General features: G+C 54.1%; 3 protein-coding genes across 3 annotated transcripts; all 3 read right to left on the reverse strand.

Moving 5' to 3' along the window:
• Nucleotides 1-6,097: 6,097 nt before the first annotated feature.
• Nucleotides 6,098-6,856, reverse strand: NCS57_00842000 (uncharacterized protein; the record flags this gene model as incomplete). Its single annotated transcript, XM_053058235.1, has 1 exon — nucleotides 6,098-6,856. The coding sequence occupies one exon, from the start codon at nucleotides 6,854-6,856 to the stop codon at nucleotides 6,098-6,100; it is 759 nt and encodes a 252-aa protein (XP_052912066.1).
• Nucleotides 6,857-7,717: 861 nt separating this feature from the next.
• On the reverse strand, nucleotides 7,718-8,649 carry NCS57_00842100 (uncharacterized protein; the record flags this gene model as incomplete). Its single annotated transcript, XM_053058236.1, has 2 exons — nucleotides 7,718-7,935; nucleotides 7,989-8,649. 2 exons carry the CDS (start codon nucleotides 8,647-8,649, stop codon nucleotides 7,718-7,720), a joined length of 879 nt encoding a protein of 292 aa, XP_052912067.1.
• A 1,171-nt stretch (nucleotides 8,650-9,820) lies between these two features.
• NCS57_00842200 (UDP-glucose 6-dehydrogenase) lies at nucleotides 9,821-11,915 on the reverse strand (the record flags this gene model as incomplete). Its single annotated transcript, XM_053058237.1, has 3 exons — nucleotides 9,821-11,089; nucleotides 11,167-11,642; nucleotides 11,813-11,915. 3 exons carry the CDS (start codon nucleotides 11,913-11,915, stop codon nucleotides 9,821-9,823), a joined length of 1,848 nt encoding a protein of 615 aa, XP_052912068.1.
• Nucleotides 11,916-15,618: the final 3,703 nt, after the last annotated feature.

Below are 15,618 nucleotides of genomic sequence, written 5' to 3' on the forward strand. Positions count from 1 at the left end.
GCTTCCAGGTTCGCCAGTGCTGTCAGTCGTTTCAGCACTACTGGTACCGCTGGTAGGCATGTCTCCGCTCGTGTCAGTTGTACCAGCCTCTGAGGTTGCACTTGGAGTATCAGAAGCCTCATCAGTAGTCGCCTCCTCATCATCCACGATCCCTGGGGTCCCCTGGAGTCGAGCCAATTCTGTAGCTGGCATGTCTCCTGTGTTGCTAGTCTTCGTTGCGCTGGAACTCTCAGACGCATCAGCGCTTTCAGACGCCTCAGACGTTTCCTCTGCGGCAGAATCAGAGCTCATCGTGGGGTCCGAACTCTCCGTTGCCTTAGAGCTCGTTCTGTCAGGAGCAGAAGTCGCATCAGAGTTTGTCGTTTGTTCGGGACCCATTGTCGCTTCAGAGCTCTGCGTCGGTTCAGAACTGCTGGTTGCTCCAGAAGTCTCCGTTGCGTCAGCGGAAGAGTCCGTTGTAGCATCAGAACTCTCGGTTGCACCAGAACTCATTGATAGGTCAGAAGTGTTTGTTGTATCAAGACTCTCGGTCGTTTGGGAAGGCTGGTCGGCGCTCTCGGTCTCACCAACGTCCTCGGTGGTCGATGATCCCTCAGCTGCGGTCGTCTCAGTTGCAGGTGAGCTTCCAACAGTTTCGTTGCTCTCAGTGGGATCAGCACTATTCGTCGTTCCAGAAGGCTCTTCGCTTCCCCCGGTAGCAGTATTCTCATCTTCAGGGAATCCTGCAAGTTCAACCACCTGAGCCCTTGTTGGCGAGCCTCCCAGGCTACCAGAGCTTTCGGTTGGACCAGCATCCTCAGATTGAGAGGGGCTTTCACTTGTGTCGGCACTACTCTCCTCAGCCCCAGATGATTCTGTGGTCTCAGGTGCTCCAGTTGTCAATGAACTTCCTGCAGCATCGCTGCTTTCGGTCAGAGTGCCTGTCGTCGCCTCAGAAGGACCTTGGATGGTTTCATTGTCATCTGCACCTGTCCTTGACGTTTCTTCGGCACCAGTCGCATCAGTCGTTGGGGAGTTCGTAGCGCCACTGCTTTCAGCTGGTGCACTCTCCGATGTGGAAGGAGCCTGCGTCGTATCCTCAGGTATCAAGGATCCTTGGGCTCGAACCAGCCCAGTTTCCGGGGAGCTTCCTCCAGCATTGCTGCTGTCGGTCAGAGCGTCTTCCGTTGTCTGAGAGGGTGCTTCGGTTTCTTGGGTGTTGGTGTCTTCATTCTCCGAAGACACACTGGGGGCAGTCGTCTCGGTCGTTGGTGAGCCTTCTGCACCTTGAGTCTCCCGTTCACTTCCAGAAAGGCCAGTGGTTTCGCTTGACTCGGCAAGGTCGCCGTTGCTCGTGGGATCAACAGTTCCACTTGCTCCGGTTTCACTCTCTCCAGAGGTAGCCGGGTCAGCAGTTGTGGAAAGCTCGGTGTTTCCATCCTGAGTAGTAGCATCTCCGTCGCCGTTGTCCGGGTCGTCACCCTTTTCACTCGAGTTCGAGTCACCTGTTCCACGGGTGGCGGTCTGGGATGAGTCTGGGAGAGATGTTGGAACAGTAGAATCAGGTCTTCCTGCTACTGCCACAAGGATTTCATTCTCAAATGGCCTTCTACCAGTCTCTGTCGGCGCGGTAGTGCGAGCCAGGGTTTGCTCCGTGGCTGCAGGAGAGACCGAGCTCTTGGATTCTCCTGAAGAGTCAGATGGGCCTTCGCCTGCCGTAGAGGAATCACCAGAGGGCGATTGAGTCGATGTGGTTCTGGGGTCGAGCAGGGAGGTGGTAGGCACAGAGGTAGTGGTATCTCCAACGAGTACGAATGGAGAGGCGTTCGAAAGCGGCTTTCCATCCGATCCAGTGGGAACGATAGTACGAGTAGGGGCATCAGGGCCAGCACCAGGCACGGTACTTGTGCTCAGGCTATCCAACTGGGTAGATGTTCCAACAATGATCGTTGACGGGCCGCCAGGGAAAGAGGGAGGAAGAGTAACACGAAGGTCATCGGGCTTCGCTCCATCTAGAGTCACAGTGATAGCAGGCACCTCGGTACTCCTAGAACCCCCTTCCACCAGAACAAATGGAGATGCACTGGGGATTGGGTTCCCGTTGGCGTCAGTTGGAAAGACGGTTCGGGTCGATGCACCAACGCCAGCATCAGGGGCAGTGCTGGTGCTAAGAGGGCTCGAGGTTCCGGGTTGGCCGACAATGACTGTAAAAGGCTGGCCCTGGACGGAGGGTGAAAGAGTGACCCTAGGGTCGCCAGGCTTCGCCCCAGCCAAGGAGACAGTGACCGTAGGCACGCCATTGCTACCAGAACTGCTTCCAGCCGCAGCGAATGGGGAGACGTTGATTGGCTCTCCATCAGTGTTAGAGGGGGCTGTAGTTTGAGTTGCATCACCAATCCCAGCTCCAGAGGCAGTGTTTGTGGCAAGGTTCTTGAGATCCTCAGATGGACCTACAACAACCGTTTGAGGGTCTCCAGAGTTAGATGGCGATAGTGTCGTGCTTGGGTCACCAGGTTTGGCGCCGTCTAGAGAAACAGTAACCTGAGGGCTACCGGTCTCCTCTCCTGCTTCCGAGTTGTTGATTGCCTCAACCCCAACAAGTACGTCATCAGTTGGGCCAACCACAACCGTGGTAGGATCACCAGGCCTAGAAGGAGGAAGAGTAATGCGAGGGTCGCCAGGCTTGGCTCCGTTGAGAGAAACAGTGACCAGAGAGACTTGAGATGGCGTAAGAGCATCTGGCGGGCCAACAATCACTGTAGTGGGATCGCCAGGGTTTGAGGGCTGGAGAGTTGTGCTAGGATCGCCTGGCTTAGCTCCATTGAGCGAAACTGTAACCACAGAGCCTTGAGTTGTGCTGCGATCACCAGAGCCCTTGGCTGTATCAAGGCCATTGATGATATCAGATGGGCCAACGACCACAGTAGAGGGTTCTCCGGGGACGGAGGGCGGCAGGGTGATGCTGGGATCGCCCGGCTTAGCTCCGCCCAGAGTAACCGTAACAGTAGACACAGTAGATGTAGCATCCACGTTATTGACGTTTGCGATGCCATCAATTTGGTCAGATGGCCCAACAAAAACTGTAGATGGCTCGCCCGGGACAGAGGGCGGAAGCGTTGTGCTAGGGTCGCCTGGCTTGGCTCCACTGAGGGTAATAGTGACAGGAGGCACAGAAGACGTAGGATCGAAGTTTTCGACCCTTCCGAAACCATTGACTTGGACAGTTTGGCCAACGATGACCGTGGATGGTTGTCCTGGAACCGAAGGTGGAAGGGTGATGCTGGGGTCACCGGGTTTGGCTCCGTCAAGAGAAATGGTGACGACAGGAAGCCCACCCGTAGTGCCCAGAGCATCGGGGTTGCTGGCAGAGTTGAGACCGTCAATGATGCTAGATGGTCCAACCAGAACTGTCGAAGGTCCACCTGGGACGGAGGGCGGAAGAGTCACGCTAGGATCTCCCGGCTTTGCTCCATCCAGGAAGATAGTAGTTGGAGGTTGGGTAGACTCGCCAGAAGCATTCGAATCGGCGCCATTCCCTCCAATAACAACAACGGGTGAAGAGCCCGGGATCGGCTTTCCATCAGAACCGGTAGGGAGAATGGTACGAGTGGGAGCATTAGGCCCAGCGCCAGGTTCTGTGATCGTGTTGAGGTGGTCAAGTAGGCCGGCAGGGCCAACAAGAACCGTCTCGGGTCCACCAGGCATGGAAGGGGTCAGAGTTATTGTAGGGTCTCCTGGCTTTGCTCCGTCTAGATACACAGTAGTCTGAGACCCGCCAGAACTACCTGTGCCAGCTAGGTCACCAGGAGCCCCTCCAACAACGACAATGGGTGAAGAACCAGGAAGCGGCCGTCCGTCAGCGCCTGAGGGAATGATGGTTCGAGTTGGGCTGTCCGGTCCGCTTCCAGGCAGGGTAATCATATCATGTCCATCGAGTTGATCAGATGGGCCAACAAGAATCGTACAAGGCTCGCCCGGTACAGATGGAGGAAGGGTTATGCAAGGATCGTTAGGCCTGGCTCCATCGAGGGAAACCGTAATAGCTTGGTCGTATGGGACCGCCGTGGGCTCGCAGATATAGACAGTACCCTCACATTTGTGGCAATCAGGCTTGGGGTGTTGGATCGAGACGGTTGCGTGATGGCCTGTTCCCTCGGTTTTTGTAACTGTGGCATAAGGGACGTTGGTGGGCTGGTAACGAAAGACGGTTCCGTAACAAGAGTCGCAGGCGGGATGCTTGGTCGAGGTGGCTCCAACCTCATCGCAAGTGGGTACATCGAGGATCACGTAGTTGTGGCCGTGAATAGTCGTGACATTCTTGTCGTGGTAGCCTTCCTGAATGTAATGACTTTGACTGTCGTGTGTGCCCTGACTCTTCTGTTTGCTGTGGCCTTGATGGTTTCCATTGCCGCTACTAACGTCGCCATGATCCTGGCCTCCGTGGTTTCCTTGTTTTCCATTGGGTTCTTGGTACTTGTAATCTCCATGGGCATCGTGATATTGCTGCTGACCAGAGCCGCCGTGGGAGTCGTTTCCAACGTTGGCATGAGCCGTGGGTTGGGGGAATCCAGTGGAACACTTGGCGATACAATCTCCAAGATCGTGATATCTCGTAACTGCCACTTCAACAGTGACATAATCAGCAAGGGCTTGTGCCACCAGAAAAGAGTGTAAGGCGACCAGCTTAGCCCAAGGAAGCCCCTTAGAAGAGCCGTGCCTGGCCATGGTTGCAGGCAAGGTCTCAGCAGAGAAAGAGTGAATCTGCCGAAGGCTTCCGCAAAGGAGAGTAAGAAAGGGAGAAAGAAAAGAATTCCCGTTGCTGATGTAAATGGTTAGTTGAATCGTTGAGTTTATGTCGACGTGGTCAGAAGCTGGTCTTATAGAAGCCAAGCCATCCTTGATCAATACGAGGCTCACGGCTCACCTTGACTTCCCTCCTTCCATAGTCTAGGCTTGTCTGATCATCCCGTGTCCCGCTACAAATTCCAACATGTTGAGGTATCGACGAGAGACATAGAATCGGTTGCTCTTGTTGTTGCCTCAAGTTACCATGTCTGAGAGCGACCCTTCGTCCTGTCGACACCAATACGAGGTCTACCATAGGCACTTGTCCATGGAGACTTGTTCGGAATGCTCCCGGGCAATTCTACGGCTTCATACTGACACAAGCCTTTCTGAATACAAGCTTCGAAATCTCCGAGCTGATGTTTCGGAAATGGCAATGGATCGTTCAGTCGAGGGGTAGTTTCAGGAGATGCTCAACGTGCCGCCGCCCTTGGCATATCCCCAAGCGTCCAATCAGGGGCGAGGAGATACATGACGATACGATGGCGAAATGCATTATTAACCAAAAGCGGAGTGAAGGTATGGACGTTTGGTGTTGGTGGATTGGAGAGAACAGTGAGAGGAGCAGAATGCTTGGCTAGTGACTACACGTGATCTCGCAGTGCCAATCCAACCGTGAACCCCAGTATCTATCCATCACCATGATCCTTCAACCGCACTTGTTCAACACATCCAAGTCGCGATTCTCTTTCCCGTGGCAATGATATTTCGTTCTCAAAGCCACATACTTCACTTCAAGGGTCCTCAGAACCCCGCAAAGGCGCCGATCACTCCCATGGAATTCAGTCTTCAGGGTCCCCGGTCACACGAGGTTGATTGTGTGGGTTTCAAACACCTGTGCCGTGTTTAAGGTCCTAGGGCAGATTCCGAGTTTCGCGCTCGTATCCGTAGACCCTGAAGATCTTTCCGAAGATCATCTCTTCCCTTGCTTGAGGTTATCCTAGTGCGGACCAACTTACAACTCTTCTCTCATGGGAACTGAAGTCAAAACGCCATCCTTTGGCTCTAACTACTATTACAATTTCAGATAGCCTTATTTTTCAAGAGATTCATTAATATTAAGACTCCAAGAGCAGACTATTGTTACACGCTGCCGGACGGCTATCTCTATAACCCACAAACGCCCGAGACACATCCTCGTCAACTCGGCCCTTCTCAACACGGCCCTTAGCCTTCCGGACCCTTATTATATATCGGCCATTTCTCGTTCCAGTCGCTGAACACCGCCTTTTCTCAACCGATTCTTCTCATTCCCCTCATCCCGCGGACTCGCTCACAGACCCATCACGCGCCTGAAGCCGACGTTCTCCACAATCCAGGAACCCCCTAGTCGGAACGCTCCAGGACCCTCGATTTGGCCGTCAACCTTGCCCATGGCCATTTTCGTCAGGAAATCTCCGAGGATTGGTGTGGGGGAGTGACCGCTCTTGTAAAAAGCTCTCATGGGAGGTCCAAGGACGGTGATCATGCCTCGGTACATGGCGCCAGGGTCGGGGATGTACTTCTGGATGGCTTCATGCGCAGCCGCATCCACAAACGCCGGTCGAACAGAGTCTGCCTGCAGCGTCGAGATCTTGGTCGACATCTCCCCGAGCGCTGTCTCTGTCTCTCCCTTGACCCGCGCGAAAATGGGCGAGAATCTACCTGGGGACTGTGTTGCTCCCTCGCCAGACACGTAGACGAACCGGAAGGGTTCCTCCCCCTCGTCTGCCAGCGTGGAAAAGGCCTTTGCGGCCTCGAGCGCGTAGTCCTTTGTGATGCGAACGTAGTCTTCCTTGGTGACCTTGTTCTGGCTGATACCCAGTGCCCAGACGCAGCCACGAGCACCAGCTAGTTCGCGCAGGACCTCAGGCTTGTACGTGGCAAAGTCGTTGTGAATGATGACATTGACGCGTGGGTCTTTGGAGTCAGTGGCCATTGGCACGGGACGACGGCTGAGGATGGAGATTTTGGTGATGTCCTTAGTTTTCAACATGGCATCGAGGACACCAGAGCCAACAAGGCCAGTTGCACCAGTAAGGATGACATGCATGGTGGTGGTGGTGTAAGTGCTTGTGAAGTGATGATGGGAATTCAAATGGGGGACGATTGAAGGCAAACTGTTGACAATGTGTGGCTGATGAGATAATTCTCTTCTTCAAGAAGCCCAGCCAACATATATATATATCATTCCTTTTCTTTATCAACAATCTTAGATCGTCATCGTCGTCCCCGTCAGCACCATCGCATTCGCCAATCATTGTCTGAGGCGCTGATGGCTGGCGTCAGCCAGAGAGCGAAAAAAGCGTCTGACCCTGGATTTTCGGACTTAAAGGCGCAGCTCCGCCGAACCCTGCATGAGGAGGTAGCCTAGACGGACGGACTTTGACTTCGCCTCGCAAACTCCGCCATTCCAGAACTGAAAAGAAATTCAATTTTGTTGGCTTAGACTGCATCATCGAATGTGAGTATGTGTTGTAAAAGGAAAATTAGTCTCTGTGGTTGAGAGGGCTGGTGGTGATCTGCAAGTGACCTACCCTGAACCCCAACCAATGTCCTCCCTTTTTGTCTCCCCTCTTGGTGGATTGATAAGAGCACGTGTATTTTGCAGCTGTTATAGTTGATCTATTTTTAATTAGACGGAAGTTTCTTGTCAATTGCAGCTGCATGTTCTGACGTTGGAGTTTAGGCGTGGGTGAGAAAGTATATTCAGCTTGTTTCAGTCAGCACTTTTCCTCAAAAAGCTCAGCTTTGAGAAGAGAAGTCTCTAAATAAGAATGCCTGATAATTTACTACCAAAATGAAATATCTACCAGATAAGGGAGGGTATAAGTAAATGCGCAAAACGCTATACAACATATAAAATAGTTATGTACCACATGTGGATGTCTTTCAATCACGTCTTTTTACAAACTCAAACTGCCAAAGCCAAACTCAAGAGGAGACCCACGATCATAACTCGACGCTGGACAGCAGGCTCAACACCAATTCCTGTATTTGTACTAGGAGCTTCAGTAGAGGCCAGGGCAGTAGGCCTCGTTGCCTCGACGCGGATGTTATCCGCAGCGCTGTCATCGTCGATGGTGTAAGAGAGCTCGGTAAAGTTGCAAGCCTTCATGATCATGTCCATGTCTAGAATTTATGTCAGCCCCTTGACCGTATTAGCAACTCAAATAAACACTCACTGTTTTGCTTGTGTCCATCCACGACGATGCAGTCATGGCACAGCGCTGCAATCTTGGCCACGTCAAAGCTCTTATTGTTACACACGCACTCCTGCTCAGGGTCCTTGTGCGAGTATAGCTGCCCTGTTTGCTCGCCGCCGCTCCACCCAGCGCTACTTGTCGTTGCAACCGTCTCGTGGAGCACTGATCTTGTGGGCAGAGACACGGTTGTTGTAGATCTTGACGAGGATGAAAAGGAGGTCGTGGTCGACGTTCGGGTCGATAGTGTAGCAACTTGATCGGCTGCGGTTTCGACGCTCCACATGGAGCTTGTGCTAGGCTGGGCTTCTTCAAGAGGCGCCGTCGCTGTGAGCTCAAAGGGAAACGAAGTCGGCGCAGCCCTGATGATGGAAAAGCTCCTCTTTTCCACCCCCTCGCCATCTTGCCGTGGCTCAACCTGTACAACCTCCTCCTCCAGGGGTTCCACGGCCAGCTTTGGAACCCACGGTGTTGTTCGCTTCAAGAGCCGCTGCCCATGAACGTCGCATTTCGAGGTCAGCTCGACGATTGGACCGCAGATGGTGACGCACATGAGAGGTATGTCGTCGGGCGGCAAGACGTCGGCCGTCACAATGGCCACCAGGCCAGAAAGGACGGCCTGCCCAGCCCACGACAACCTCATCTCGACGAGTCGTTGCTTCGGATCCGCTTAGCGATAATCTCGGCGTGGCTTTTTTTGTTCCCCCAACCTCGATCGTCTGCAGGAACCCGCGATGTGACTCTTGAGGTTGACAGTGCAGATCCAAGGGACCGGTTGGCTGTCAGATTCGTCAATGCAACGGACGAAACTAGAGTCGTCCTCTGTTAACGCAGTAAGATTAATGAATGAAACGCTTAGCGATAATGTGATATCACCAAGAAAACCAGTTTGTGAAGCGAAGCGACACCCGTTGGCCAGAGAAAGAGGAAGGACAAAGGTGCTTGCGCGACGGTAGCGTCCTCGATGTCATCCCTCAAGGAGAAGCCCACAACGTACCTCGAGTACGAATCCATTTCATGGTGAAACGCGCCCAGCTAACCCCCCCGAGTCTCCCGGATTAGCTGCGACGATGACCTCAATAGCCCCCGTTGGAGTTGCAGCGACCTCCTTGTGCACAGAACCCGGCAGACTTGGATGCTACCCTTCATGCGCGCGAGCTCGAAAGCAGACGAAATCTAGAACCCTTTTAGCGAGTGACAGGCTTCTGGGGCCAGTGTTTTGGTGGTGCCTCGGTAACAATCTGTTACACTCTGTTGAAGGTGAGACAGCTCGCCGCTGTCTGAAACAGGGTTGGGAGAAGCGTCGTCTCAGGGCATTGACAAGGTAGTAATAGTTTAGTCAGGACAAGACGAGAAACAAGAGAGGAAACTACTTATAATGAGAGACTTATGGCGATCAATTATCCGCGTAAAGAGCTCTTGATGGGTAAGAGAAACAAGAGCTGGACGTCAACTCCAGATGCCTATACTCCTTTCAACTGGCATACATGATAGACTAATGCGACACACTTTAGAAAACATTTCGTAAAAGTTGCTCTCGCATTTTTTTAATCTCAACTTCAAATCTAATTCTATGCCCGTAAAACCTCTTCTCCAAATCACGCCTGTGCATGTAAATCGCACCCCCGTGTCCTTTCCGTCATCCAGTTGACGTATCTTCTTCCTCGGCGTGTCTCGTCAGCCCACGTCCAAATGTCAGTCATTTCATGCTATTAAAACGGTATAATCTTTGCCAACAGTCGACGCATTCATACACACAAGAAATCTAAAATGTCGGCCGTTGCAAACCCCTCGTCAGGCCCCAGGCGTGACGCTTAGAATCGGTGCTGGCGACCGACAGACTCGACGCGGACGCCCAGCTTGACCATCTCGCGCGAGTCGATGACACCACGGCCATCAAAGACCCAGCGGGGCTTAGCCATGTTCTGAGAGATGCGGACCCAGTCTACGCGCTCCTTGGGCTTGTACTCCTCGGCGCTTCCCATGCCAGTGGCGAAGCCAGTCTCCTTGCTCTCGCGCTCCTGGATGCAGTCGGGGCAGTCGTCCTCGCAGCTGGGCTCGATGTTGAAGCGGTCGAGGGGATCGGCCGACTCAACGTCGGCACGCTGGACAAGGTGCTTGTGAAGAGCGAGCAGGTCGTTGGCGCTGGGGGTGGCCGACTCGAAAGGACGGGGGTCCGACTTGGGGTTGGGCTTGCGGCCGATGGTCTTGGGCTGGTGAGCAGACACGGGAGCAGGAGGGGGAGGAGGCTGGTTGCGGAACTCGTCGAACTCGGTGGCGATGATGATTGCAGTGGAAGCATCGCAGGCGTCATAGGCGTTGCCGTGGACAGAGATGTTCTGGCCCTCAGCCAGGGGGCCGAGAAGGTCCTTGATCTCCTGCTTGATGACCAGAGGGTTGCAGCAGGGGTCGAAGACGGCGATCTCGCGGGGTCGCTCCTCGAGCAGGGTCTTGATCATCTCGAGGGCGGGGGCCTCGCGAGTATCAGAGGTGTTCTTCTTGAAGGCAAAGCCAAGGATGGTGACCTTCTTGCCAACAAGGGTGTTGTTGAGGCACTTGATGACACGGTTGCTGAAGCGGTCACGAGCGTACTCGTTCATCTTGACGACCTGGCGCCAGTACTCGGCGACCTCGGGGAGACCCATAGTCTCGGCAAGGTAGACCAGGTTGAGAACATCCTTCTTGAAGCAGCTGCCACCGAAACCGATACCGGCCATCAGGAACTTGTTACCGATACGGGGGTCGACACCGACGGCGCGGGCAACCTCATCGACATCAGCACCAGTCTGCTCGCACACGGCAGAGATGGAGTTGATGCTGGAAATACGCTGGGCCAGCATAGAGTTGGCAACGAGCTTGGCAAGCTCAGAGGACCAGACGTTGGTGGTCAGGATGCGCTCGCGGGGAATCCAAGCGTTGTAGACCTTGACAAGGGCCTCGGCGGCCTTCTTGCCGGAAGGAGTAGGGGCAGAACCGATCAGGATACGGTCAGGGTAGAGAAGATCGTTGACGGCGGTACCGGCAGCCAAGAACTCGGGGTTGGAGAGAATCTCGAAGTGGACACCAGGTCGGTGCATGGCGAGCTAGAATCACTATTGTTAGCTACTTGTTCCATTGTCCCTTTCCCAGCTGTGCTGGTCTGGAAATCTCGGAAACTTACAGTGTCAGCGACGAGCTGAGCAGTTCGGCAGGGAACAGTGCTCTTCTCGACAATGATGGCACCCTCACGAGCGTACTGAGCAACGACGCCGGTAACGGCCTCGAAAGCAGTCATGTCAGTAGCGCTGCCGGCACCGACACCACGGTACTTGGTGGGGGTGTTGACGGCGACGAGGACAATGTCGGCCTCGCCGATGTGCTTGGCAATGTCGGTGGAGAAGAACAGGTTGGGCTTGCGCTCAGGAACAGCGATCTCGCCATCCTCAGCAGCAGATCCCTCGTTGTCGGAGGTAGGCTCGTTGGAGACGGAGGTAGCACGGCCACCGTCACGGGCGATACGGACGATATCGTGCAGACCAGGCTCGTAGATAGGAGGGTGCTTGGAGTTCCAGCGGCGAATGCGAGTGGTGTCTCGGTCAACGACGGTGACCTGGATGTCGGGGTTCTGGAAGGCGACGACAGCGGCAGTGGGACCACCTGAGAGTCTTGTTAGCTGTGTTTTGGTCGAATTGCGCTTTGGAGAGCTGTCCCGCTTGCGGTGAAGCTCGCGATCATGACATTGACCGCCTGCTCGCGACCCCAGCAACCTCGAGACCAGCTACTCCCCAGAAGCACCGCGGGGTATTTTGAAATCCATGTCAACTTACCGACATATCCAGCACCAACACAGCAGATGCGGCGGACCACGATTGGGGCGTCCTGAGCATCGTTGGTAGGCTCAACAGAGCCATTGGTAACGAGAGCCGACATGATGATTAAAGGCGGTAGAGGCGGGAATTATAGGCAAGACGCAGAGGGCAAGCTGTATAATAGACAGTCGCAAACAAGGCCACGAAGCGACACACTGGGGAGTCAAGCGAACGTGAGGCTGGGAGAGAAACGGGCGAGGGGGGACGAATTTAAAAGGAAGCAGAGGCAGAACGTCTGTTGCGAGCGGCAAGGGAGGCTAGAAAAGATATTCCCAACGTTGCAGCTAAGGGAAAAAAGGGGGGCCTACTTGGACTGAGGGAGACAAGAGGCCGGTGGAGGGGCTGAAGCCACGCAGCCATTGGGGAACCGCAACCCAGGAGAAATTAAGGCGGTGAGATAGGTATTCCCTTTAGTTTCTGCCCGCCAAGATGGCGGCATGTGTCGATTCTCCCATCCCATCCCATCCCATCCATGGAGGATGGAGGGGCAGGTCATCCAGGGGTGCCACCCACCATGTTCAGGGATTCCAGGGGCACGGGCGGCCGGTTACAGCCAGATGGAGGTACCCTGGATGCAGGTACTGGCCACACTGCAGCTTGCGGGGGGAGGTACTTGAGGCGGGCTTCTCACCCGCTCAACAAGACTTGATCCACTGGGAAACAGCTGGAATCGATAATACAGTGCCGGCGCACGGTACAGCTCCAGGGCTGCGCAAGCACTCCCGTCCAAACCTCCAATGGGCGGATTCCACCCCCACATGGAGCCCTTTTGCCGCTAAGCTTATAAGCACAGTGAACCTTACTACGTAGTGGTTACCTTCTGCAGGGCTTGACCGCGTTCGCAGATATTTCTGGGTATGCGGTCAGACATTTCTAGATGGTGTCGTGAGCACGCTCGTCCCGGGTATTCAATTTGCAACAAATCTAGAACGATTTCAAATAAGAATTCTGTCTATCTGATGGAATGCTGGGCTTTAATTAAGACCTCATAACCCATAGCATTCATTACATGTACTTGCTGACAAGGACCTTGTAGAGAACGGGTAGGGGGTCCACCGCGCTAAAGAACTTTGCGCACTGTATGATGCACTGTCGCTCATATCACCAAGACTGGATCGTTCGCCAAACATCTGATGGGGAAAAAGACCAGGCTGGCTCTTGCGGGAGCGATGCGATCCAACCCATGGCGGAAAACTCATGGGTGCACGGGCGGATACTGCGCCGGAGCCAGTTGATTAGATGCAAGCAAGGCCAGGCCAGGCTGCTTCTGGTGACGACAATTCGGTATCGACAAGTCGATTAGAATCAACCTCACAACGTGTGGTCAAGCCAAATAGGAGCTGACCGACAGTCGATCCTAGAACTTGGCGGGCTCGTGAAAAAAGAAACACGAGGTGCAGACTCTGACGGAATGCACCCTCCGTGCATCTCCTGACAATTGTCGTCTCTTTTTTCATTCCTGTGAGGCTGATATGATCGGATGTGTATGAGGTGTGATGCGCAAGTTGACGAGGTTGCCGAGATATTCTCACCAACTTGACAGACAGGGGTTGTTGGTTGACAACGACAGTCGACCTTGATTACGTAGCCGCAACCCCGGCCAAGGCGTGGCAGGCCATGGCAAAGGTGATGGTGAGGCGACAGCAACAAGACGGTGAGAGGCAGAGAGAGATTCTATTCACAGCAGCAGCAGAGGCAAACGGCCACGCCAGGGAGGCGACAAGCTCACAGTCGATAGCCTCCCCATGTTGACGCGGCGCCTCGACTATCAAACGCCCTCCCGAGGAGCGCCGCGATAATTTAATTAGCAGCGTCGGCGGCAAATTCCCAAAGGAACGAGAGGCAATAACGTCGATTCGTCCCTATTAACCCGATGCCGGTTGGGCCGATGGAGCATAGCGCCTCGTCAGGGAGACCATGCCCGCGGCTGGGGCCAGCCAGGGGTACCACCCCTCTGCCATGTCCGTCATTCCCTTGCGGAGCCTAGCCGAACGTGAAAGAAGCACTGTGCCGTGTCTACATGGTTCGTTGTTCGTCGGCGACGGAATTGATGATTGCTTACTCGGCCGGCTCCGTACATTCGCGGAACACGTACCCTTTGTTTCCAAGTGCTGACTGAGATTGACAGAGAGACCGCATTCAAGCCACACGGCTGATGACAGCCCTCGGCCGATTCTCGATTCTTTTCCCAAGCCCCTGAACTATCGGGGGCTGAGATCGAGTCTGTCTCGTGTCGGTTGTTGGTTCTCTGATGGCATGTTACCTGAGGCTCGACAACCTCAGTTTCATGCCCTTCCCTTCCCTTCCATTGTCAGCACCAGCCATCCCATCACGATCGGCAAAGCTAGGATACGAATTAATTGCCCAGCAATCATCAGTTCGTGTTTGACCTGTCAAGTCGCAATTACCCGGCCTGCCTCTTTTGTAACCCTTTTCCCTGCGAGAATAAACAAGAGCCCAGCCTGGAAATGAGCCACTTTATCAGACTCGCTGTTTTGAGAGTTAGTGGCATTTTGATACCAGCCCGCTAGCTCCCGCGCAAATCGAAGATGTTGATTGAATGCGTGGCCCCTTGCTAGGCTTGAATTGATATCATGACTAACTGACCAGGCATGGAAGAGATGCTGGAACAAGACGTGACCTATGTCCTGGTTGGAATACTTGTCAAGGGCCATATCCCTGGATGTCAGGAATTGACCTATCCGAACTTGCGCGCTTAGGTTCATGTCGGTTGATCAAAGTAACGCGTTCTCTCCGGTACTTCCAAGCTGCTTTGCTTTGCCTGAACCTCCACTCGCTGGACGCTGCAGCGGATGCCACCACTATCCATCTGGCGATAGGCACAATGCCCCCCTGGTCTTCAGCCAAGCTACCTAATCAAAGGCGCACCCCTGCGACCAATTAAACTCGCCCCTCCCCTAGCTGTTTGATTGCTGTCCCTGGGTGTCATGATGCCAGGGACCTCATGCGTCATGATTTCCCATGGCAGAAAAAAAAAGAAGGCTGATGGGGTCCCGGCAAGCCAAGACGGGACGAAGATGGAGACAGCAGCGGAGGCTCCAGCCCGAGTTGAAGCAGGAGACCTTTTCCTCTTTCTCACGTTTGAACGTGGTTTTATCGATCGGTCCGTCAATCCATCCCATCGTTCGAGCCCACCTGACTGGCCGGCCGGCCGGCCCCATCAAGGCCGTCCGACTTTCGCTTGGCAGGTGGTTCTCTATAACCAACTGCTCGAATTGTGATGCCGAGCTATCTCCCCACCGATGAATGGCATACACGTCGCCTAGGTTGTTGGTAAGGTGAGAGTGCAATGAGGATGGAACAAGGTACGGTGAGCCGTGGGCATTTCGCAGTCTCACTCTCCCTGGTCAATCACAGCTCCATTCCACCAGCCCTGTCATTTGTGGCGTTGCAGATATATCGGCATTAATGGAATAAAAAGACTCAGTAGGATTAGTTGAGACATTGCTAACTAGGATTCATCAAGGATTAGTCTCATTCTGATCCTACAGTTCGTGCAAAGTGCGCAGCAGAGGATGTAAGGGAGGCACGTGATGTCCTCACGTGCCGCTGACACCGCTCCTCTGCATTTTTCCACCTGTCTCATCTTCTTGCTGTCGGTAGTTCCTCAAACCAACCCAACAGGCCGGGGCTTTGCTTTTGAGGATGGGTTTTTGCCTAAAGACTCGTCCGGCTCGATGATGGCGCCACCACTTGCACCGATAGATCCCGCCTCCAGCCCCTTGCTGACTAGCGAGGAAAAG

The sequence above is a fragment of the Fusarium keratoplasticum genome, chromosome 6, assembly GCF_025433545.1.
Source record: "Fusarium keratoplasticum isolate Fu6.1 chromosome 6, whole genome shotgun sequence".
NCBI classification, from domain to species: Eukaryota; Fungi; Ascomycota; class Sordariomycetes; order Hypocreales; family Nectriaceae; genus Fusarium; species Fusarium keratoplasticum.